Source organism: Xenopus laevis, chromosome 7S, assembly GCF_017654675.1.
Source record: "Xenopus laevis strain J_2021 chromosome 7S, Xenopus_laevis_v10.1, whole genome shotgun sequence".
In the NCBI taxonomy this organism is placed as follows: Eukaryota; Metazoa; Chordata; class Amphibia; order Anura; family Pipidae; genus Xenopus; species Xenopus laevis.
In genome coordinates, this window is record NC_054384.1 from 22,672,976 (window position 1) to 22,699,517 (window position 26,542).

At 40.6% G+C, this 26,542-nt stretch overlaps 1 protein-coding gene across 4 annotated transcripts in view; it reads right to left on the reverse strand.

Moving 5' to 3' along the window:
* Positions 1-3,723: 3,723 nt before the first annotated feature.
* The window catches only part of stox1.S (storkhead box 1 S homeolog), a 54,685-nt gene continuing 31,866 nt past the window's right edge, over positions 3,724-26,542 (reverse strand). For 2 of the 4 annotated variants that reach the window (XM_018227471.2, XM_018227468.2), the window contains exons 2-4: positions 9,166-9,318; positions 5,756-8,066; positions 3,724-4,539 (exon numbers count right to left, since the gene is read on the reverse strand). In XM_018227471.2, the coding sequence (XP_018082960.1) occupies positions 4,383-4,539; positions 5,756-8,066; positions 9,166-9,298 (2,601 nt within the window). In that variant the 5' untranslated portion in view covers positions 9,299-9,318 and the 3' untranslated portion in view covers positions 3,724-4,382. Of the gene's footprint in view, positions 4,540-5,755; positions 8,067-9,165; positions 9,319-10,560; positions 11,888-26,542 lie in introns of those variants that run through there. The other 2 variants (XM_018227470.2, XM_018227469.2) reach the window with 2 other exon arrangements.

A 26,542-nucleotide genomic window follows, 5' to 3' on the forward strand; every position in this document is an offset into this window, starting at 1 on the left:
TGTGTATTGAAACGAACAACCTTTCTTGGAAAGATCGTAATTGTTACGTCTATGGCCACCTTAAATTTCAAGGACCAATGCTATTGTCTTGTTGCATTCTTATGAGGACCAACGAAGGGTACTTTCCCATGGGTTCAGCAAATGACTTGCCACAAGCAAAGGAAAACATTTTATAGGTACGGTATCAATATGTAGGGGAGTGTTAGAATCTATATCCTGGGGCTGCAAATGCACATTGTTCTTTATGGGGCCCAATGATGGGATATGTAGGGAGGAAGTGGGGAATTCTTCACCTGGACCCATAGTTACCCCACCTTATTTGGTTCTATAAACCAGACATGGGCAGCGGAAGGTCCTCCAGGATGCCAGGAGTCCTAATAGAAGCTCCACCACCTGCCCATTACCGCCACTGTACTGGCATATTAAAGTCCCACAACATTCTGAAATAAAAACAATATAAGTGAAGGATAAAAATGCCCTTTCTAGTGAAAGCAGCACATATCAAACATCACTATTCCTTTAAATACATTTCAAACATAAGTGGATGCACACTAATTCCATTTAAATCTAAAGCACCCATATTTAACGGCACACATCTGAAACAAGACGAATATGTAAGCAACAGTAGTATTTGGATCTAACACCAGGAGACATCAGAAGAGGCTGGCACAAGCCTGGACCCACAAAATAGTAGAGCCGGAGTCAGGTTGTAAAAGGTTAAAAAGCTTACATTTTATTCTCCATAATTAAGAACCAAGGCCTGACGCGTTGCGTGTCTTCCAGGGACACTTAGTCATAGGCTCAAGACTAAGTGTCACTGGTAGACTCGATCAGGCCTTGGTTCTTAATTATGGAGAATGAAATGTAAGCTTTTTAACCTTTTACAACCTGACTCCGGCTCTACTATTTTGTGGGTCCAGGCTTGTGCCGACCTCTTCTGATGTCTCCTGGTGTTTGCTTCCTTTGCTGAAGGTCTGGGGCATTTGCACCCAGGTCTACCGTACTCCGTGGTAAGCGCATCAAACGCATTCACTGCATATACTTGTTCCATATTTGTATATTTAGTATTTAGATCTGGCTAATGAACCAATAAAAGTCAGATACAGATAAAACTTTGCTGATGAGTAAAAACTCAGTCTTCACATTCCAAGTATAAAAATCTGAAATAGCGATACTATTTGCAAGCAGCCTAACAGCCTATCGGTTGTTTGACTTTTTAGCTCAGGGCTATCCAATTGGATGTAGTCATCAAGGGTTTTTTTTTTCAAATTTATTTGTATCAAATCATCAATTCTTTGTATCATCTTCAATTTAATCCAGCCCTCAAACATGCAGCATGAGAAATAATCATGCCAATACATTGCTGAACTATCTCATGGGGGCATAACTCAAAATGCTTGTTGCCTACCACCTGAGCTTGTGTCATATGAGAACAATATTTCCTGGCTGTAGGCTCAAGACATCCTAGATATACTCGCCATTGCAGAGATAATGAAGTGTCCTAGGCATGGGCATTTAGGGTGACACTGTTGTCTGATCAGGTCAGATATAGAATGCAATGCTATGAATCAAATCACTAAATCAGAAAGCAAAGAAATGGCCTGTACTTAAAGGGCATGTAAAGGCAAAAATATAAAATCCCATTTTCACTTTCTTTAATGGAAAAGTAACCTATCTCCAATATACTTTAAAAAAAAATGTGTACCATTTTTATAAGAAACCTGACTGTATGCAGTGAAAGTCTCCCTTCATTTACTGCTGTGGATAGGAATTGTCAGACGGTCCCTAACTGCTGAGCAGGGAAACAATCATACTTATGAACAGCAGGGGGAGCTCCTGCCTTACTTCCCAGCCATGCAGAACTCAAGCAGCTTTGTTTATGATGATCCCTAAGCAGCCCAGACCACACTGAGCATGTGCACAGTCTTAGCCTTGCAAAGTTGTTTAATAAAGTTACAAGATGGTGACCCCCTGTAACCAACTTTCAAAGCATAAATTATTTGTTTGATTAGGCTTGTGGTGCAGTAAGTTCATGTTCATGTTTAGTATACAAAATACAGCATTCTTAGCCTTATTCTATTTTAGACTTTACATGCCCTTTAAGAGTAAAGGTGGCCATACATGTAAAAATCTTTCCTGTCACCATTGTTCGTTTCACAGAAGAGCTGAATCGTCAGATTCAGGTATAAACAATAGAATTCTACCTCTATCCGATGATTCTATCTGGCTGATGTTCAGGCACCCAATAAATCATCAATTATCAGTCGATTTGACTCCCACCATATATACACTGAATATTGTACGTGATTGTAGGTGAAGTTTCATACAATAATATCTGAGCATGTATGGCCACCGTAAAGGAGAAGCAAACCCTAAAGTTAAAAAATCCTTACCCTACATATACCCTGCTCCCCCCCAGCCTTGCTGTTACCTAAATGCCCCTACGTCTTTACTTACCCCTCCATGCAGATTCTGTCCAGCGGAGTTCACGGGCTCCATCTTGAGCAGTTTTGGTCATCTTTGGATCTTCTCCCGGCACTTCGGCAATTTCCGTGAGTTTCAGTGCATGCACAGTTGTCACAAAACAGAAAATTGCTCCAACTGCGCATGTGCCGATATGGCACTTCCCGAAGATTGCCCAAGAGAAGAAGATGGCGCCCGTGAACAGGGCCGTTTTAAGGCCTTGGTGGGCCCTGGGCAAAGAGTCAACTAGTGGGACCCCCATACCCATTTTGAAATTGGTCCCGCCTCCCTGTGTTTCCTCCCTCCATCTTCCTCCCTGTGTGCGTCCCCTCCCTCCATCTCCCTCCGTGTCCCCTCCTTCCGTCTTCCTCCCTGCATGTGTCGCCTCCTGCCCTGTGCGTGTCCCCTCCTTCCGTCTTCCTCCCTGCATGTCACCTCCCTCCCTGTGTGCATCCCCTTCCTCCGTTTCCCTACCTGCATCTCGCCCAGCCCCCTCTATTTTACGGCGCAGTGGGCCCTGGGCAGACGCCCCTTAACTTGTATTATCAAAGCGGCCCTGCCCGTGAACTCTGCTGGACAGAACCTGCACCGAGGGGTAAGTAAAGACTTAGGGGCATTTGCCCGAGGGTAGCAGCAAGGCTGGGAGGGAGGGTGGTCTATGTAGGGTAGGCGTTTTTTAACTTTAGGGTTTGCTTCTCCTTTAAGGGGCAGATTTATCAAAATGTGAGATTAGAACTCACCACAATAAAACTCACTCATGTTCTATTCATTCCTATGGGATTTTTAAAAGCATATTTATCTACTGGTGAACTCTTTTGATAAATCAATTTTTTCCCGGTGAGTTATAATCTCACATCTTGATAAATCTGCCCCTAAATGTTGTACAAATGTAGTACTATTTGGAAACCTGAAAGGCAAATCACCAATGTCCCTATTCTGCTAACATTCTAGCAACTCAAGCCCCTAACACCTATCTATAGCCTAGATATCAGGTCTAACTAGCTTGAATGCTCAGATCTCTTATGTATATTGGTTTTTACCCTGTAGGAAAATAAAGGCACTGTGAAGATAGAACATAGTTTGAAATCCCTAAAAGAATTCAGAAAACAAGAGCAGAGGCTCTGGATGGTATTACAGCATGTATTGTAGCTATAACAACTAACAAACTAATTTCCTTTTTTTCAACTGTACACAAAAGCTGCATGGGACTGGAAAAAGCCATAAAGATATGAAGTTAAATGAAAGCAAGTCGTGTCCCTCAAGAAATGCTAGTGTTCACTTTTAAAGTTGTACTTAGCCCTAATAAGTATTGCAGGTGTACTGATCCACTGCATAGTGCTGGTGTCTTTATGTACAACAGAGCTAAGCAGGTTTAGATGTAGACTTGTGATCGGGTCATCTGCACCTCTAAGGATCTCTCTGCAAAGTCTATTGTCCAAATTGGGGAACATGTCAGGCAGCAGGACAAAAAAATTGTGGGATATTCGGAAAATGCTTGAAGGACACCTACGTTCTAGATAAGGCACTCCCAGGATTTTTAAAGGCCTCAGCCAGCATAAGAGCTCCACAGAATTGTGTGTACTTGTGATATCATCTTTTTACCATTATCTAGCTTATTTTTCCAAATGATTTGGCACGCTGAAAAAGAACAGCATTCGGCTCAATGATGGCAGACAGCTGTAACATTTTCAAAGCGTAATCTCTGCCAGCAGAGAAGCGTCATGAATATTGGTACAAAAACATGCATCTAAGCAATTTGGGGCCAAAATCCTCCTGTTAACAGGTTTGGGCACTCCTCTGGTCGATAAAACCACCGACAATAGGCATCGCATGCCGTAAACCTAAATAAACCAATATTTCATGATTTAGGATAAAAATGCACAAACGCAATTGAAGCTTTCAAATGAAAGTACTGAACCCTACACGTTCATAGCAGGCGTAATCTGTATTAGAGAACTGGTGGGAAGAAGTCCTTCGTGTTTGGGATTACCATTCATTTCCAGGTTCTGCAAGAAAGTCCTTCTTTTCAGCGTCTCCAGAACAACAGAGTTATTGGAAGCAATGCTTATCCGTGTTCTACAATGGAAGCAAACGGGATATAAGAGAAGTGCCAACTGCTAGAAATGAAATAATGTTAGCTACTGAAAAAAAATCCCTACTGTTTCGTTTGGGGTTGCTTATGTTTTTTTTTAAAGTAATGGACCAGAACTCGGTGGCCCTGGTTGAGATAAAGAAACCGTGGGACACAGGCTACCAGCTATGGATATTTAACAGATACTACATGCAAGGACAGCTGCAAAATCCTGTATATGGAGACTGTATTACATTACTCCAATATCAAACAAATTAAGACTCCTTTTATAAAAATTATGGAAAGTACTGACATATCGAGGCACATTTATCAAAGGTTGAATTTGAATTCATGTGAGTACTCCCCTAAACTCCCATAACTTCTAAATTTATTTAAAAAATCACATTTTTCAAACTTGTTCGAATTAAATCGACCTGAAAACTCAAAATCATATTAGAATCGAATTCGATTCGAATTTAAGAAAAAACTTGATTTGAGGTTTTTCCAAAAAAAACCCACGAATGTCAGGAAGGCTGCAATTCTGTCTTCATTCAGGAGTTGGGTGTCAGATGAATGATCCAATATATCTTATAGTGGGGCTCCTTTTACCTAGAAGTTCACTCTATCAAAATCACTAGACATCATGTCTATCTACATGCAGAATTTGTGCAAAAAGCAGTTATTTTGTTAGATTGTGTTTGTACTGGAATCAGTTATTTAAGTGAGCTCTAAATACATCTGCTAGGAAAGGGGCCCCCCTATAAGATATATTGGATCATTCATTTGACACCCAACTGCTGCATGAAGACAGAATGAAGAGAAACAGATACTGAGAGAGGAATCGTGAATATAAAATTGATTATTTCAGAAAATGTACTGAATTTTTAATTGATTGTATTTAGAAAGTTTCGTATTTCAGTATGCTGAAGCTAATATTAAATTTTCATTTTCGCGATAGTTCCCCTTTTAGATTTTCATGAACTGCATTATACCAGTTAGTCAACTACAGGCCACATACCCAAAGGGCATCTTTATACCTCCATGTTACCCTTTGTGGCCGCCATTCTTTCTAAAAGGTGTATCTATACCATTATGTATCTTCAAGTCAATGAAACTTAAAAATTTAAGGATAAGCCAAAAATAAAAAGTCTGATCCTTATGCCTTCAAATATGTATTAAAGTTTGGATTAGTGCAAATACTTTTTTTTTAAAAATTCTTACCGCGGCGATTCAATGCCACTATCCCCAGTTGTGCTGTGATTTTCATTCTTTTCATGGTGGCTTGTTTCTGATGGGTTCATTTTTGAATGAAATAGTGTCAGTTTGTGTTCAAAGCAGGTCCTCAATTCCCCAGACTGCTGCCCTGAATTTGCAACGGGCTTTTCATCATTTCCAGTAACGGACATGTGTAGCGCCTCGGCCACAGAGTTTGCCTCGCTTGAATTGCAGTAATCAAATATGCTGCCGTCAATGTGTTCTGAGGAATTTATGCAGTCGGCAGTTTCAGGTTCTTCTTCCAGGTGACCATGGATATACTCTGGTAACGGCTGACCTGTGTGCAAAGACTGTTTGTGGCATTCATGGGAACCATCTAAGGAAAAAAGAGAAGGACTGTATGTTTTTTGGTCATTGTCTATGGAAGAGCCAAACTGAGGTGCAAAGGTAATTTTAGGTTGCCACTGGGATTGAGAATTACCAGAGGTATTTTTGTTTTCATCTGCAAGGTCATTCCAGTTGACCGCGTCCAAGTTTGCTTTTTGGACATGAGAGTCAAGTATTGGACACATCTCCGTTTTGTCTTCAGTGTCATCTTCAAGATATAAATACCTGTGAGCATCATCATTTTCCACAGTCCTTTGGTACAAAGCTTTATTGTCTTTAGTAAATCCTCCAGTCTCTGAGATAGGCAATGCATTATATTTTGGCATATCTGTGTCTTTTAGACAACTGTTTGAATAATTACAGGCGTTCGATGCCCCACTGTCTTCAGATATCCCATAATGAGTTCTCCCAATGAGATTTAAGTTAATTTCACTTTTACAGTGGTTTGGTTTTAAACTGTTCATTGCAGTCACCTTGTAGATGGAATGTGACTTCACTGCCTCGTGCTCCACGCTAGCCTCTAAATGAACAAACAGATTTTTTTGGAAATCATCACAAATATAGCTGTCTTCACTATACAGGACACTGGCAGAATTGTCTTCTTTGGCAGGTTTATATTTGTCATCAATGCGCAGTGTGCTACTCTGTGGATAACTGGGTGGATATTCCCTCAAGTCATCTTTGTCAGAAAGAACAGAATGGAACGGTTCATGATATGGTTCATTTCTATAAGCTCCAATGTGTCTTTCTGAATGTATATGCTCAACATGAATGTTCTCTGCCTTTCTTTCTGTACAGTCCAAGGATCTCGACCTTGGTACACACCTTCTTTGCTTCCCAGAACGAGATCTCTTAATTTCCTTCAATGACTTGTGCCCGTTCACGTTGGAATTCTCCCTGTATGGTATGCCATCAAATGGATTACTAATTTGCTTTTTGTAGACCGTATCGTGTTGAACAATTTCTGCGCTAACATAACAATGCCTGTCCATTGCCATTACATCATCATCATCATCATCGGACTGATCAAGAGACAGTCTGTTGACATCCTTCTCTTCATGGGGCACTGCCCTTGGAGCACCAGTGTCCTTCTTACATTTCTCTTTACTGGACTGAACTTTTTTGTGGTATTTGGACAACTTGCCATTTTTTTTCTTACTACTTCCCTTAGAATTATAGCCGTGCTTGTTTTTTATGATATCCGTTGATGTTCCTTTGCTGAAATACTTTTTTTGTTCTTCAGCCTTTTGCATGAGCAAAGTGTGCTTCATTAGGTTATCCACAGTAAGAACTGGGTTGATGCGTTTAATTATTTCATGTTCAACATCCCGCGGGATATTATCCAAATTGTCCTCATCCCTTACTGGCCATTCCTCCGGGGGGAATTGCGCAGAAAAGCTCACCAACTCTTTCCTTGGCTTCTCCTTTTTGGAGACATTACGCCAGAAAAGACTGATACCGAACTTCTTACCACACTTTTCTTTTTCTTTTAACACAACCTGTTGCTTGTTTTTTTCACATGTGTAATGGTCCCTGGAAGTGGAAGTTGCTTGATTACGAAGGGAAGGTTTTTGTTCCTTGATGCTTCTGTGCGTTTTTACCTGGCTCTCATTAATCGACTGTTGTCCAAGTACGTTGTGAAGAGATTGCTCAGAAAAGCAACTGCATGATCTACAGTGTGACACTGATGGCATGTTAACTTTGGTTAGATCTGCACAGCTCTCCATGCTGACAAGGTAAGTGATGGGCGGTGGAGAGGTGGAAAACTTTTCAGCTGCTGCATATTTACAGTCCAGAGCTGTTTTCTTTGTTATAAAATAAGTCTGGGGTGTGACAATAAAATACCCCTCTCCAGTATGATAGATTTTTCTTTCTCTGATAAGTGTCCCAAGTGCATTATAGAGAATGTCCTGAGATGGGGTCGCTATTCCTAAAGAAAAAAAGTAATACGTAATAATTCAAAAGTATATATGCAGGCTGTTTTATGCTAAATATAATATATGCAAAAGTGCTATGCTATAGGTGTGGAATATATTGTTTATAATTTAATACATTATTATTTTTTTGACTCAGTGGGATCTCCTTAAAACCAGGACAAATTAGTCACATGTATTTATAATAGTTCAAATGATAACTACTAGTTCCAGTAAAATCACAAGGTAAGATTGTAGGGTTGTTTCCCGACTGGTATTTCCCTAGCCTAGACAGGCAGCAGCTAGGGTTGAATTTCCAATTTACTGCCAATATTTACCAGTAAATTTGTAATTAGGGATGCACAGAATCCAGGATTCAGTTAGGGATTCGGCCAGGACTAGGCCTTTTTCAGTAGGATTCGGCTGAATCCTTCTGCCCGGCTGAGCCGAATCTGAATTTGCATATGCAAATTAGGGACAGGGAGGGAAATCATGTGACTTTTTTGTCACAAAACAAGTAAAAAAATGCTTTCCCCTTCCCACCCATAATTTGCATATGCAAATTAGAATTCGGATTAGGATCCGTCAAAACGTTTGTGAAGGATTCAGGGGTTCAGCCGAATCCAAAATGGTCGATTCGGTGCATCCCTATTTGTAATAACCCATAATTTTTACCTCCAAAGAAAATGGAATTACCGCACACCCTACGTTCCCAATTATTTCCTCATGGTGCTCCGTGATGGGGGAATCGGCAACCTCCAGTCAAACATGTAGGAATATCACTGGCACACAAGATATGCGTTTAGCAGGGCAAGCCCTGGTGCAACGTTTCGCGGACACTCCCCTTTGTCAAGCATCTTTTATACCTACCAACCCCACCATCCCAGCTCTCTCCATGTACAGCTCCCTGACACTGCCTCTGTCGTCCTATTCCCAGTCCCTAATCCATCCGTTCCCTGCCCCCTTACCTCAATAACCCCCATCGTTGTCACCACCCCCTTCCGCAGACCAGTAAAGTGCTACCATAAAAGTGGCAACCCTATGTGACTAATTCTAGGTCTTGCCTTATGGATCTATCATCTCCACAACACTCAAAATGAATACATTGGAACTTACCTGGGTAATGTTTATTGAGATGTTCCATGAGGCTTTCTTGTGTCACTAAAATCTGAGTTGTGTTCATATCAGAAATGGCGCAGCACAGCACTTCTGCCAGTGGAATAAAATGAGACTGAGATATGGGATTCATTTGCACAGGAGACACATCACCTGAAAAGCAATTTGTTCAAAGTTATCAATAGAGCAGGTAGCCTTAGAAAGAAGTTGTATGAGTACTGGAAGGAATATCTATTTTCCCAAAGACCTGCCCACTACTAGACAAACATTCCTGCATATATGAACACTTTATCTAATCAGCCACAAAAACAAGTGCAACATGAAAAGGAAAATTTATAAAAAATCTGAAAATGTAAATTTCTTTCCCTTTGGCACATGTCCTGCATAAGACACTTGAGAAATCCCTCAGGATTCTCAGGTAAGTGGAGTGCTAGAAAGATTTCCATTCCACACACTGATGCCTACATTTGTCTAAATGGATCTTGACAGGTTTGAGCTGCTCCTAAATTCTGTGGCCAAGAAAGCGAAAAACGAAATGTCTAAAAAACCCGACCTGCAGGGGAAAAAAGCATTTTAGAATATATTTTCATCTCAGCCTTTGATAAATCAGCCCCCAAGCGTCTCTAAAAGCATGACATCAGTGGAAGACAAACAGAATTCCTGTACGGATTCGTTTGAACGGGATCTTAAGCCCATAAGTATCAATTAACATGGATTTGTAGGGCTTAACGTGCTTTACATTATTTGCTTGTGCCATAAAATCAAGTTATTCTAAAAGAATTTACAGGTGAAGTCAGCCTAAAGTTTTAAGACTGAGCTTTAAAGTTATGAGTGTCATCATCCTTAAGTTACATGTGCCAAAAAATTCCACGACTCACTTTAAAAATGAAAATATTTATTCAGCCCAATAGCATATAAGAAATATTTCTGGGCCCTATTTAAAGGCCTGAAAAGGGGCTCAGGTAATATTAAAAATGTTACTTTTTTTTAAAGGAGAAGGAAAGGCTTCGTGCACTGGGGGTGCAAGCGCAGTTGAATGAAATAGCCGACTTCGGCTTTTCGTTCAACTGCGGATGTGCATCCGCACGAAGAAAGAGGGAGACAGAAGAGGATCGTTCCGTGGTGCTCGCTGGAATAACCCCGGGCCGGTGCAGTTTTCTGCTGATAGGAGCACTGGCCCGGGGTTTCAGGTAAGTCAATACAATCACTTGGGGGTGCCTAACATTTGGCACCCCAAAGTGCACAAAGCCTTTCCTTCTCCTTTAAAATTCATATGTGCCTCTAAATTTAGTTTTATTCAGTTTTCACCATCGTGCAGCCTAGTGTCCCTCAGCAAACACTCACCACCACAACTGCATTTATGGCTTGCAAAGGTAGAGCATTCAATTTCTATACCTACTGAAGCTGAATTGCCTCCGTTCTCCATTCATACTGTTTGCCAAGACGATTCTCTGCTAAACATTGATGGTATTTTTCTGTAGATCAGTAAAGGCAACATAATCTCCACTTTTACCCTGGATGCCTCTAATAGCAGCTAATTAAAACACTGAAACACAAAACCACTGCTGTGGCTTGTTTTTCTGGGGAGAAAACAAAAACAGAAAGAAAAACAAAAACACTAACTGCATGTGACAGCGCTAGTAGTTACGCACACCCAGTTATGTAGCTTTTGGCGCTCGTTCGTACACACACATTGCTGAATGCCAATGTCATGCTATTTAGTTCTTGGTTTTTTTTTTTCTTTTTTAAATCTGCGGTAACAAAACCATTAATGAGGCTTTATCCTGTAACAAAGTTTCTCAGAAAATATCTGACACTGGCCACGTTACATGCAGGAGAAACGGAGCATATGTTTTTGCTCTTATACACAGGCGCCTAAAGAATGGATCTTTCAGATGCAGTTAAAGGGCTCGGTCCTTTACACACGTGGTGACAAAACAAACATTTCTCTTAGAAGACTGACTGAGCTTGAGCCATCATATGATGGTGAATTCCGTTCCCCCCCTCCATGATTGTACATTTCCTTGCAATAAATTACAGCTGACCTTGAAAATGTAAGGTCGTTCTGTTATGAAGTGATGCAGGCAACAGCGATGGAGTCAAAAGAAACCCTGACTGTATACCTGAAACAAGGATTTTCTTAAAAATAATGTCTATGTAACGCTACACGCCAAACACAAACTATTTGTGTTCCAGGTTCTCCGATTACCAACCTAGACTAAATATCATGGAGCCCCAAGTCATTCACAGGTCTTCCTTTTACTCCAAAAGAACATTACTGCAATAGCTCCATTCATTTATTCATTCTTGCTGATGGCTCCTACAAGCAGCCCTAACAAGACTATGTACATGTTCTGTAGGCCAAACCACCACATGCTTTACATTTTTGTAAATGAGAAAACAGCTGTAGCCCAAATTAGGCCTTTTCCTTCCTGACTGGCTACAGCATTTGCTACTCGTGTTTCTCTAAGGAAACTAAAAACAGCAAAACCCAAGCAAAGGAAAACAGGCATATGTATGAACCGAACGCGTATAATCCGGAAATGATCTGTAGAACATGCTTATTCCATGTCAGGTTAGTGTAGTTACCCCAACAAATCCAGTTTACAGTATTCTAAAGGGATTCTGTCATGATTTTTTTACGTCATTTTTATTTCTAAATTACACTTTTTACACTGTTTTCATTTCTGAACCAGCAAGTGTATTTTTTTTTAGTTGTAATATTGGTGTGTAGGCTCCATCTCAGATCATTTTACCTGGTCATGTGCTTTCAGAAAGAGCCAGCACTACTAAGATGGAACTGCTTTCTGGCAGGCTGTTGTTTCTCCTACTCATTGTAACTGAATGTGTCACAGTGGGACCTGGATTTTACTATTGAGAGCTGTTCTTAGATCTACCAGGCAGCTGTTATCTTGTGTCAGGGAGCTGCTATCTGGTTACCTTCCCATTGTTCTGCTGATGGGCTGCTGGGTGGGGGGGTGGGAGGGGGGTGATATCACTCCAACTTGCAGTACAGCAGTAAAGAGTGATTGAAGTTTATCAGAGCACAAGTCACGTGACTGGGGGCAGCTGGGAAACTGACAATATGTCTAGCCCCATGTCAGATTTCAATATTAAATATAAAAAAGAATCTGTTTGCTCTTTTGAGAAAACAATTTCATTGCAGAATTCTGCTGAAGCAGCACTATTAACTGATGCATTTTGAGAAAAAAAACATTTTCCCATGACAGCATCCCTTTAAAGGGGCTGTTCACCTTCCAAACACTTTTTCCAGTTCAATTGTTTTCAGATTGTTCCCCAGAAATAAAGACTTTTTTTTCAAATACTTTCCATCATTTATTTTTTATTGGTTTTTTTTCAAAATCTAGGTTTAAAATTTAGAAAAAACTGTCACACGTAAAAAATAGAAAGTAATTGGGAAAAAGTTTAAAGGTGAACGACTCCTTTAAGGTAATTTATTAAAATTCACATGATTCCCTGTCCCAGTGGAGCTTATTACAATCTTCTATCACAATAACACTATGGGCAATTTAATCAGGACATCAAGGGACACCAACTTCTCCATCACTTTCATCTCTCTGACCTCATTTGTAATGAATTATTATTAAAGCACCAATATTTCTAGAACATCCATAAGCATGCTGCAAGCAGATTTGCTGCATGTCTGAGGCTTTATTTTTTGTAATGATTTAGGGGCCACAAGCATTACTAAATGTACCCAGTTAGGCATTGACATTATTGGTTAATTCAATGTTTCCCAACTGCAAGTTGTTTGAAGTATCTGTAAATTTTCAGTAGCTCCCGTAACCGTATCAAACGCATATAGCAGGGCTGCATTGAACATTAGCTGATTAACCAGACAAACTGGACCCTGATTTTTCCAGAAAAAGAAATATCATATTGACCAGAAAACAATATAATCAATATAGAACCCAATGGGCCCTTGTCACTGCCTAGTGTAATCACTCGGCTGTAGTCAGGGTCGGACTAGTGATTGAATATTGTACATGAATATCTTGTCTTGTACTTGCAGAGTAACAAGAAATCCTCAGCAGACACCAGTCCAGGTCTAGTCACATCAAAAGCTTTCGCCTCAGCAGGTAGAGCAATAAAAGGAGGCTGCAGCTAGCACTCTAATGAAAGAGTCATATCACAGGCACAGAGCCATCTGTGAATTCTCCCCTTAACGCAGCTTAGCATCCCGACCAAGACCATTTAGTATGTTTAAAAGGAACCTTTTACCAGCACCACGTGGAAAGGCTCCAAAGTGTAGTTCATTTGAAACATATGCTTGAGGCTAATTTATGCCATGGAATTTCAGCTTCATCTCCCAGCTCCCTCTCTAAAGCTCCCCATAGACGCAAAGATTTCTCTTGCCGAACGACCGATTTTAGTGAAGTCTGACCAATCCTTCGAAATTATCGTGCGGTTAGTGGGATTCGAACGATCGTACATCTTACGATTTTTCGGCCGACATCTGTCAGGAAATTGATCGGCCAGGTTAAAAAATCTTTATCGGTCCCAGTGCAATTTATCTATGTTTGCAGGGACAAGCAGGCAGCTCCCCTTTGTTTTCCTGCCAAATTGGTCTTTTTAGATGATGGACAATTCGTGCAATCGTACGCTCGTTTCGAGATAATCGTGGTCTCACGATGACGATCGGATCTTTCAAAAATCTTTACATCTATGGCCAGCTTTAGGGTAGGGACACACTGGGCGATTTGGGGAGATTTAGTCGCCTGGCGACTAATCGCAGCGACTTTTCTCCCCGAATGCCTCCCCTCACTCTGCGCCTGGATAAAATGAAAAGTCGCCGGCGCTAATCACACACGGCGATTCGTTTTCCGAAATCGCCCGAAGTTGCCTCACGAGGAAACTTCGGGCGACTTCGGAAAACAAATCGCCGCGTGTGATTAGCGCAGGCGATTTTTCATTTTATCCAGGCGCAGAATGAGGGGAGGCATTCGGGGAAGATTGGTCGTGGAAAGTCGCGGCGATTAGTCGCCAGGCGACTAAATCTCCCCAAATCGCCCAGTGTGTCCCTACCCTTAGCCACACTCACGAGCTCAGATGAAAGATGCCAAATGAGAAGTGAAACAGCAGGGGTCTGGCCTCCCATGGCTTTACCACCCCAGAGACGTTTATATGTTCCTGCCTAGTTACACAAAAAACACACACCAAATGGCTTGAAGGAACAGGTATGGGGGGGGGAGATTTCCAATATGAAGCCGTGCACCTAACAATGGTTTAAGTAGAGTAACACATGCTTATGCACTTGTGTCAGATGTCAGCTCCTGGGTGCACTGTCTTTGCCACATACACACATACACGCACAGTTCATTTTGGTCCCAAAAAAAGTAAAGATGCTGACAGATTTGCTAAGGTGGGGTTCTTTAAGAAATCTGTCAGCATTTAGTAGGAGCAACATTTCTGCAGAAAAGTGAAAAAAGTTTCACAACAAAATGCTACTTGTACCATTCACCTTACAGAGGATCCCTAGTATCACTTGGGTGTCTCAGTGGAAAGAATATACACATATACACCCAATGGTGCTTTGGCAGCCCCACAGGTTAGCAGGGGCAGCAAAAATGTTTTCAAAATTTTTTTGAGGAACTCCGATCTACTCTATTGCACTTCGCCTGGTCTGAGGTGGTGAAGGCAAGTCTGGCGCAAGAGGTAACGTTCAGTAAAATTTGCATCTTCGAATTTGACTAGTTACGTCCATTCGCCAGAGCGAAAATTTGCCTGCGTTAGAGTGCAAAGTAGCGCTAGAGTCCTTCGCTAGCTAATTTACGCCAGCGCCCATTTGCAAATAGGCGAAGTTCCAAAATAATTGAATTATTTCATTAAAATGCAGTCTATGGGTGATCTTTCTGGATAACAGATCCTGTAACCGAATTTGCATATTTTAGACTTTTCCAACTTTCTCCTTTATAAATGTAAAGCTCTTTACACAAAAACTGGTAAATCCCATACCAAACAAAACTGGTTTAGTATTACCGACTCACCAAAAAAAAATAGTTGCATTTAAATACTTTCTTTATTTTTATAGAAAACACCTGACTGCAACTGTAGCCGGCAGTTAACTGCCATGTTAATCAGAGTGTTTCCTTAAGCGCTCCTATAAAACAGCCTATGGGAAAACAAAATAAAGGTTGCGGATAGTGGCCTATGAAATGCCTATGGTAAATTAACATATTCACAGCAAAGGTCTAGAACAATTACCAGTTTTCCATGGCTGCCATTCAAAAAACACCCAACCTGTGCTCCACAATAAACACATTTGATTCATTCCTCCCAAAGCTCACGGGAAATGCGCTCCACAGGTACATGTCGAATAAATAAAACCTCCAGGAACCAGCTCCCTGTAACTGAATATACAACTAATCCTCCTGGGATATGAAGACGTATACCATATAAACACATCCAATTTAGACCTTTACAAAGCAGAATTATAGTTGGCCGTCTAACCCAAAGAAAAATACATTCAGTTGATATTCACAGGCTGCACTGGAAACACAGATATTTTAGACTGTAAGCCTGCTGGTATTGCATTGCTTCACAAAACTATGAATTAACCACTCATAGATCATAGAATATGGTCACTGCCTTGCAGTACCTGAGCTCCAGAAACAAAGACTTCTGTTCCGAAGTCGCTCGAAGTTTCCTCGTAAGGCAACTTCGGAAAACAAAGCGTTCCGCGTGCCATCCCACTGGCAATTTACATTCTAGCCGGCATGAAGGCAGTTCGGGGAGATTAGTCGCCCGAAGAAGAAGAATCGATTTGTCGCTGGGCAACTAATCTCCCGAAACAGCAGCAGGTGTCTCTGCCCTTAAGGTAACTTTTAGTAGGTTATAGAATGGCCAATTCTAAGTAACTTTTAAATTTGTTTTCATTATTTATTTTTTATAGTTATTTGGCTTTTCCTTCTGACTCTGCAGCTTTCAATTGGACATCGCTGACCCCTTCTAAAAAGCAAAAGCTTTGTAAGTCTACACATTAATTGTTATTGCTACTTTTTATTACTCGTCTTTCTATTCAGGCCTCTCCTATACATACTCCAGCCACTTATTCAAATCAGTGCAAGGTTGCTAGGGTAATTTGGACCCTAGCTACCAGATTGCTTAAAATACAAACTGAAGAGCAGCTGAATAAAAAGCCAAATAACTCAAAAACAACACCAATTGCAAATTGTCTCAGAATATCACTCTCTACATCATACTAAAAGTTATTTGACAGGTGAACAACCCCTTTAAAGTAGAGATATACAGTAACTATAGAGAAAGGTGACCCAGCCAAAAGGGGGAGGTCAGCAGGTATATGATGCCCAATGGGCACAGGCTGATAAGTAGTTAACCATTAAGAATGAGCTGGAAGATTGATATCTTCTTTAGTTTTGGAAAGGCATGAACATTAATAATGTTTAATCAGGGCTGTCTGGCTAGTTGTCCAGAAGTCTTTACAAAACTTGTTTCAGTCCCCGCCCACTTTTGATGATGTCACTTCTGGGTTGCAGCAACATCACTTCCTGTTTGATGGTGGTCAGCAGGTTGTGGCTCGAGTTGCGGATAAGGCAGTTGCGGGTCCGGGTTGGGTAGCAGATCAAAGTAGGTAAATATGCTGGTTATGGTTCAGGTCGCCGGTTGCGGGGTCGGGTCTTACAAATTGGTTCCGTGCAGGACTCTAGCCTGATGTTGTTAATTAGAAGGAAAGATAATCTAGGAAGGCTAGTATTTTTTTTTTCCACAAAAGAGGGCAACCCCAGTGGTGTGAAAAGACAGTGGTTCAGAGGAACAGGAGGATAAGTGTAATGGAAGGAACCTTCTGTGTTTTTGTACTTTTTATTTTTGGTCCTGCAGTGGCTCACACAAGCTGCCTTTCCCACTCCATAACATCGGTTTCCTAGCTATCTGGCAAGGGTTCTTTACACAACATAATGGAGTGCCTGATTTTGCAAGACTTGTATCCAGGCTATAAGTGCTTCTCAAACCACTAACCTCCCAGGGAATACACTCCCTTTTTAAGCTTCCCCTCCTTAAATAAATATCCAGAGCAATTTGAAATGATCAATCTCCAGCATTCACCACAAGTTTAAACACAGTGTGTTTCTTTTCAAATTCATTTAACAGGCACCAACTGCAAAGATTTGACCTATTAAACATAATCCTGACACTAGTTATATGATCTAAGCAGTCTCATTTGTAATCAGAGCGATAAAATATACAAGTCCGATTCTCAATTTCAGATCCTTTTTTTTTGGCAACAATAAACCATTATGTTAAAACCATCTGAAAGAGCCAACACGCATTAAAAGGAAAACATGTCACATTTAAAAGAGCGAGAAGTATCTGACATTCAGAAATAATCTTGGGGCATGTAGGTCTGCTGTGGAATGCTTTTGGAAATTAAATGTTAACATCTCTATAATTATATTTACACTGAGCTTTTCCCTTAGAGAGGAGTGTTGGTACAAGGTCAATTTCACGTAGAAAAATAACAAAAAAGGTCACCACTATGGTTAGCATATTTTTACAATTACACATGGGTAGACTAAGGTTCTCCTTATTCCACTATAATTTAAAGACTAAAGTTATGATTAGTTTCCATATTGCTTTTTTGGGCAACGAACATGAAGGGTGATCTTAAAAAACACAAAAGTGCAAAAATAAGCATAAGATGGTTTTGGAAGCATGCAATCCCTATGCAGTGGAAAACCACAAGCCAATAGGACCCAAGCAAAGACGGGGGTAAGGGATTTCTATAAAGTTATGTCAGGACTTGGAAAAATATGGCACTTGCTAAATAAATTAAAACTTAATCTGGAGCCTGACTGTGGAACTCAGATATTTTCCATAAACAAAGCTCTTCTCCTTTTGTAAGCTCTATGGAGCGGGATCTTTTATATCTCAGTTATATTTTTATATGGTCAATCTTTACACCTTTCTATTGTACAGGTATGGGACATGATATTCAGAATGGGTGGGACCTGGGGATTTCTGGATAATGGATCTTTCCGTAATTTGGTTCTACATACCTTAAGACTAGTAGATAATCATAAAAACGTGAAATAAACCCAATCGGCTGGTTTAGCTTCCAATAAGGGTTAATTATATCTTAGTTTCACTCAATACAAGGTACTGTTTTATTATTACAGATAAAATGGAATGGAAAATGGAATCTGTTTTAAAAATTTGGATTATGTGATTATAATGAAGCCTGGGAGTGACAGCCTTCCGCAATTCTGAGCTTTCTGGATAATGGGTTTCCGGATAACAGATGCCACACCTGTACAGCACTGCTTTATATATATAATACACAAAAGCCATGAATAGCTTGTGAATTATATCCTTATAAACGGTGAGTTCTGATGTCATCAGTTATAAACGGTGAGTTCTGATGTCATTTCTGTCACATGACTCACTGAAATTTGTGTATTATAATAAATAAAGTACCACCAGTTGCAAAATATGAGGATATTAGAAGTTACCTTGGAGTTCCATGACCCGTATAAAAACACTCGGCCTTCGGCCTTGTGTTTTTATTTGGTCATGAAACTCCTCGGTAACTTATAATATCCTTATATTTTACAAGAGGGGGTACTTTATTCACTATATATGTGTTAATAATAATAATAGCAAATGATGAAAGGTGAAAAGGGCTCTGCATTAAAGTGGATTAACCCATTATCTAGTATTAATTGGGCTGTGGGGCGTGAAGATTTGGGGAGTTTTAATAACTATTTTTTTTATGGAACCCAGTCCTAGGTTTCTACAACTGCCAGCATGCATTAGTTCTTTCAAATATGCCACTACACACTGGAAATATAGTCCAGTAATATTTATGCAAGCCATGTTTGAGAACCATTATATATATCCCGTTTTAATCATAGTGATATCACAAAGAAGTCATTACATCAGGAATAAGTTACTATTCAACTAAATAACTTAGGCACTTTTGGACAACCACAGGAGTTAAATAAGCCAATGGCTGGCTGGTCTTGCCAGCAGATGTTATGTACACTTGGCTCTACAACTGTTGCCCATGATAAGGTCATGTTTTTACAGGTTTGAGAGATGCTGCCCTAAGTAAAATGCAAATATATCCTGTCTTTACGGGTGGTCTCTGGAGTCTAGAGTGCCACCATTCACCTCCAGATGGCCTGAATTAATATGTTAGAGGATTTTACAATTCAATTATATTCTGAAATTCACATTCCCAGTTTCTGTAATAAAACAACGATAATGAGCTTGGAGAAGGTTTATATTTTCCCTAAATCATATGGAACACATCAAACAATAGTGAACGCAGTTCATCATAATAGTGGAAAGAAATATAATATATCAGAAGGGCCCGCTAAAAGGTTAAAGGAGTTGCTCACCTTCAAACAACTAGTTGTTTTCAGATAGATCAGCAGAAAGAACTTTTTCAATAATTTTCTATTGCAATATCACCCCACTGAGTGGAATCCTGTGTAGCTCTCTCAGTGGCTGTAAAGTAGCGGTGCCCAAAAGGTAGATCAGCATCTACCAGTAGACCTTTATATAGCAATATAAACACTCTCATAAATCAATATATTTAAATAACATTTTCCATGGAAAAGAACACTAACAATGCTTTTATGATGTAGATCATAATGGGACATCACTAAAAGTAGACCTCGCATTAGTAAAGTATGGGCACTCCTGAGGTCAATTTCACGTAGAAAAATAACAAAAAAAGTCACCACTATGGTTAGCATATTTTTACAATTACACATGGGTAGACTAAGGTTCTCCTTATTCCACTATAATTTAAAGACTAAAGTTATGATTAGTTTCCATATTGCTTTTTTGGGCAACGAACATGAAGGGTGATCTTAAAAAACACAAAAGTGCAAAAATAAGCATAAGATGGTTTTGGAAGCATGCAATCCCTATGCAGAGGAAAACCACAAGCCAATAGGACCCAAGCAAGGACGGGGGTAAGGGATTTCTATGTCATGGCCATACAAATATAAGCCTATGTGTATCCTGAAGCCACTGATCCATGGTAGTAGTACTGCTGCCAACCTCAGTATATGCTAAATATATAAAATGGTGAAGTAATTGTACAGAACACAAAGTTATGAGAGCCATAGCTTGCAAAGCTCTGACATATCAGGAAGTGAAATAAGTGGGTTAGCTTCTAATTAAACTGCCCCAAGTAATCAACTTTTCTACGACACCCTTTAATAGTGCTCTGCAAGCACTGATAGACTAAAGCTGGAGAAAAAGATCTTTCCAAGAAAGATCGTTCGTTTCAGTACACATGCATATACAGGTAGAAACAATAGAATTCTACCTGTATCTGACGATTCAGCTCTAAACAGTGGCTGATGTTCTGGTGGCTTCAAAGGCACCCAATCAAAATTTTTTGTCCAGCCAGATTGACGAGCCAACCGATATCCAAGTCTTTTGCCGATATCTGTTGGCTCGTTTCCCACCACACACACGCCAAATATTGTACGATATTATTGGTGCACCTATGGCCACCTTAACATACCTTCTCCAATCCTTATTCTGACTTTCTGTACACAAATCCAAAGTTTCCTTCAATAATAGCAGTCACCCTTGCTCAAAGTGTAGAAAGGACACAATCTATCACCTATCTATATCCTAAAGGTGGTCATAAACTGGCTGATCCACCACAGTCATCCAAGTGGTCAGATCAGCCCACAGCCTGAACAGACAGATGCTGCACAACTGGCAACATAAGTACATGCCCACCTTTTATTTTTCCATTTGTTTGGGCCACTGTCTGTGGACTGTCCAATCCCACCTACCCATCCTGTTCTTTAGCTGTAGATTATGCACTGATCAGTTGCAGTGATAGCTGAATCTGAAAATTTGCAAAATATCAAAAATTCAGTAAAATGCAGTAAAGTCTATGGGCGTCAAAAATTTTTTGATGCGCAACAACGAGATTTTTTTTCTCCCATTGGAGTCTATGGGCATCATTTTTGGACAAAACTTGTTGAAAAATTGTCCAACACTAGTCACTTTATATTTGCCATTTTGGTCGTACCTGCAAGCTGCAATTTCACCTCCTAATCCCACTTCTATCCTCATCATAAACATTAAAAATGTATTTATGTCAGCAGTTTCTAAGAGCAGCTGAACTCTACCTGCCTGAATGTCTGGTTCCAGTGACAGCAAAAATAATCTGTTGTACAATAACCTTTTAATTTATCCTACCTATACACCACTATTTAAAAGTAATGCAGAGCTATCCAGATCCCAAGGTAACAACAGAGACTCCTGTTTACTATACACAGTATTAAAGGGGACCCGTCACCCAAAAAATATATTTAAAATCCTATTTTATGACATTAATCAAGCAAAATGAACTTTAATTACACTATATAAATTATTTGAATCTTGTTTCCTTCAGTCTAGGAATTCATAATTATAGCAAGCAGGCAGGAGCCATTTTGTGGACACTGTTATTAAGGCAAGCCTTGCATCATCTCAGAATCTTGTTTGTGCACCAGTATGGGGGACCTGATGTCCATCCCCATGCACTGGCTACACAATTAAATGGTGAAGCAAAGGGGGGAATGTGGGGAGAGCAGTGACATCTAGGAAGTGCTGAATGGAAAGTGAAAGTAATTGTCTGCCCCGCCTCTATGCCTAAGGCATAGAGGCGGGGCAGACAATATTTGATCGACAGCTGAGATTTTAAATGAGTTTACAGCTATGAATGCTTTAATAAAAAATAGAAATTGGATTTCATGTTTAATTTAAAAAGGACTTTTATTATACAGCTTTTTGCGTCTGGGTGACAGGTCCCCTTTAATGTTAAATGCTGCCACTACATAAATAAATGAGGATGAGAATGGTGATATTTTGCTTACATTCTGGTAAATATTAACTCAACTTGCAAGTGCATGGTGCAACTGTGTGTGGTTGAACATGAGAATGCCACCAGTAAGTTCATGTACCAATACCTTATGTTAAACACTAACTACATGGCTATTATATGACATGACTTGTGTTTAAATGCTTACAGTCTGGTGTTTTAAAGGCTTACAGTCTGAGGCCAATCGTCCAAGGACATATGTTCAATAGACACCCCAGTAAAAGGTGGATTAGATAGCATCTCCCCTGGAATACTGTGCATATGTAATGTATCCTTGTGGGAACTGGGTGCAGATCTAAAACTACTGTATGGTCTGCAGGAGTGCAGCCTTGGAGCAATGTGCAAGCCAATTTCATTATTTATAGGCCCACATCTTACAATGGAACAGTGGGGCTTTTACAGCAACTCTTCAGCTGAGTACACATGAACAAACACCTTGAACAACACTCAGAGGTTAAAGTTACCAGTTAGATTGTCACTTAACCCATTAGAGGGAGGCTATAAAATAGCTCTGTACCTACCTCAAACACAAATTACTTTTCCGCATTCAATCTAATGTAGTCAGAATGCATTTTACAGGCTAAATAAGCAAATGAAATATAAAGACATGGAGATGTCCTTTAAACCATATGCACCATATCACATGTTAAAATAAACGGAAACCGTGGTTTTGTTTCTTTTCAGTTGATTTCTTTACAACTGTATATTCTTTTAAGGAACTACCGTAGATCTGATGTTACCCATGCCTGTTTATTGATTTTAATTAAATTAAATGCTATGCTTGGTTTTGTAGGATGGCACAGCTATCCCAATAAATTTTAACCAGCCCTCTGAAAGCAATGAATCTCCATGGACAAGACCTTAGGAATTCTATTGTATACATCACTAGAGTTAAAAAAATGTTTCTGCACACTGAGAAACTGATGTCGGGGACAATCTAGTGGCATTTGGATGCTTTAATGTGACTGGCCAACAAGTCTGCAAGGCTAATCATGTTTGCTGCATTATTTCTGTGGCAGCAATTATAAGAATGTTGCGGAATGTAAGGTTCATGGATGAGTTCCTCCAGAGGTCATCACATCAATGCCACAAGCACCTCCACTTGCAGCACATTTTCACTGCAGTCATATGAGGAATGGACCTAAAAGGCTCTTCCACCCGCTGCAAAAGTGCCAGTCAACTCAAAACCAGATTTGCTGAGCAGATGCAATGGAATCCCTTTGCTCTCCTATTGAAAGCAACTGATGCTTTGTATTGTCCAACCAAGGGTAGGGTCCATGGCAGGTGCCCCTGTTCAGTGTCGGACTGGCCCACCGGGATACCAGGAAAACTCCCGGTGGGCCAAGGTGTCAGTGGGCCCTCCTTCTTCTGAACATTTGCCCTATTTCATGGCCATTCCCTATTTCTATGAAAACCTAGAGGCTAAATAGATGGAATAATAGGTTATAGTATGTAAAGAAAAGAGAATAGGGGAATAGAGGTTGAGTGAGGAGAGGAAGAAAATAATACAAAGGGGCCAATTCACTAACTTCGAGTGAAGGATTCGAAGTAAAAAAACTTCGAATTTCTAAGTGTTTTTTGGGCTACTTTGACCATCGAATGGGCTACTTCGACTTCGACCTTCGACTACGACTTTGAATCGAAGGATTCAAACTAAAAATCGTTCGACTATTCGACCATTCGATAGTTGAAGTACTGTCTCTTTAAGAAAAAACTTCGACCCCCTAGTTCGCCATCTAAAACCTACCGAACTCAATGTTAGCCTATGGGGAAGGTCCCCATAGGCTTTCCTTAGTTTTTTTGATCGGAGGAAACTCCTTTGATCGTTCGATTTAACTATTTGCGCTAAAATTTTTAAGGATTTTAATTCCCAGACGTATATCAAGGGTTAATTAACCCTCGATATTCGACCCTTGGTGAATCGGCCCCTTAGAGTGGGCCCCTGGCTTAAAGGTTTTTGGGTGGGCCCCTGGTCTAAGGGTTTTTGGTGGGCCCCTGGTGTCCCAGTCCGACACTGCCCCTGTTTGCACCCACATGAAGAGTTGTAGAAACTTAAATTCAGTACAATTAACCTAAAGTTAAACTATTTGATTGATTTGACCTTATCCAATTTATATATTTGCAATCCAAACGCCTGAGGGCTGATTTAGACACAATAACGTAACTAGAGGGTAGGGGAGCCCTGGTGTGGGCAGTGAGGCTGGCCCCCCAGCCCCCTCCATACGCGTTTTTTTTTTTTACACGAATCAGCGGTGCGCCAGCTGCCGGGGGGCCCTGAGGGGGTGCGGGTCCTGGCCCAATCGCACCCCCTGCTCCCCCGGTAGTTTCGCCACTGTTTAGACATTTTTGTGACTTGTGTTTCCCCCAATTTATAAAGCCTGCATTTTGTCAGGGTTTTCGGGTGGTGATATTTTAATTTCTAACAGTTTTAAAATGTAAGAAAATAGCAACTTTGAAAAAACACAGAAAAGAACCAGTACCAGTGACCCTGAAAATAAAGAAATCAGCCTCTTAAGGTCATGTGACTTTAATGCTCAAGAGAACCGGGTGGTGATGCTATTTGTAAAATGAACGCTAAGTTGCATATGCAAATAAGGGTTTCGATCAGGTCTGCCTTTCTGCTGGATAAAAAAAATAAATAAATTACGCTACCTCAATTTACTTGTATTAGACTTATCTATTGGCAACATTTCCAATGAATTGTCTGCTCAACCTTTGATAATTAGGATCATGGCTAGTTGCTGCCTCTTGCTTCCTGACAACTGCAAAAGCAATACAAGTCATCCACTAAGCCTTGTAAGGCAACTGCCTACCAAAAATGCAGATGGGCACAATATTTGGTGCCTGGCGAGGGCCACACAGTGCTTACCCTTTTTGGATATGAGTAACAACAAAAGGCAAGAATAGTATTAACAGGTTCCTTTGTACTATATCTATTCCAGAGCACTCCCGGGAAGGATGCTCACTGTCCTACATACAAAACAAACCTATATACACTTCTACATAATATTAACACTGGAATTCTATCAGAGCTAATTCATTTCATGCGCTGAACAGGTCAAGTGCAAAGATTTGCATCTGACATACTTATCAAGGGAAATGACACCCTGGTGCCAAGAAGCGTACAAATGAAACCTTCCTTTAGCAAATACAAGGGAGTCCAGAGATCAAGCAAGTAGGGGGGCTGGCAATCTGTATACAACAAACAAGAAGAGTAAGCAAAGACTAGTTGCCGGGCAAGTGACTTTCCCACAGAAATTAAGGGTGGTGGCAGAAGAGGTTACAGGGGGAGATTAGTCGCCCAGCGACAAATCGGGATGGCACTCGGATCGCTTCGGAAATCAGGATGGCACTCGGATCGCTTCGGCTTTCCGTAGCCAGCTGAACTTTCATCGTGAGGCAACTTCAGGCGAAATCGGAAAACAAAGCGTTTCGAGTGCCATCCCACCGGCAATTTATATTCTAGCCAGCAGGAAGGCAATTAGGGGAGATTAGTCGCCCAAAGAAGAGACGATTTGTCGCTGGGCGACTAATCTCCCCCAGTAGCCACTTCTGCCACCACCCTAATCGCCCTACACTCAAACAGAACGATCCAATCACTCAGGGGAGATTAGTCTCCCGAAGAAGAGGCGATTTGTCGCTGGGCGACTAATCTCCCCCAGTAGCCACTTCTGCCACCACCCTAATGGCCCTACACTCAAACAGAACGAGCCAATCACTGGTTCTAGAGGCAAAACTATTTAATAATTAATCATGCCCATCCAACAAATACCAGCATGTTATGAATGGGGCTGCTGATTAATCCACTTCTTTTCAATGCATCTAATCTGCTTTTTATCTCTAAAAATAAATACTTGGCACGCACAGCACAACACTCCAGTCAGACAATCGGGTTATTATATTTGTAGTGTCAAATAAGGGACTGCCTTGTGAATCCAGATGCAGAACCCTCCTTGCGACGGTGTCCTGCCACTAGAAAGCAACACACAGCATAATATGCCGCATCCATCACAGACAATAAGAGCAATAGTTTGCATTCAAGTCAGTTCACATGCAGCCTATGGCATTGAAGATGTGAGGGCTGCCGTTCATGTGTTCTGCCAGCAGCACCTTAAACCACAGCTTCTCATTGGTCACCTTAATAGTGACAAGATAGTGACAAGCCTGGCAACAGGCACCAATCTGGCTTAGCAATAAGCAATGGAGAACCTAACGTTATCTTAAAAGCTCCATTATTCTCTAGGGCCTCACACATTAGAGGCATCATCTGCCCATGGATTTGCAATATTAAAAAAAAACTTTACAGAAGAGCAATATTACACTGCATAAAAATATAAATACTATACCGAAGATGACATTTTAAATACTAAGCATCTCCCCTCCGGCAACAAAAACAGTTCAGCCTGCAGCTGTTTGTTCAACTGCAATTCCCAGAATTCGCTGCCAATTTTGTATTTTGGTAGTTCTGTATTTTGGAAATGATTTAAGTAAGCCAAGCGT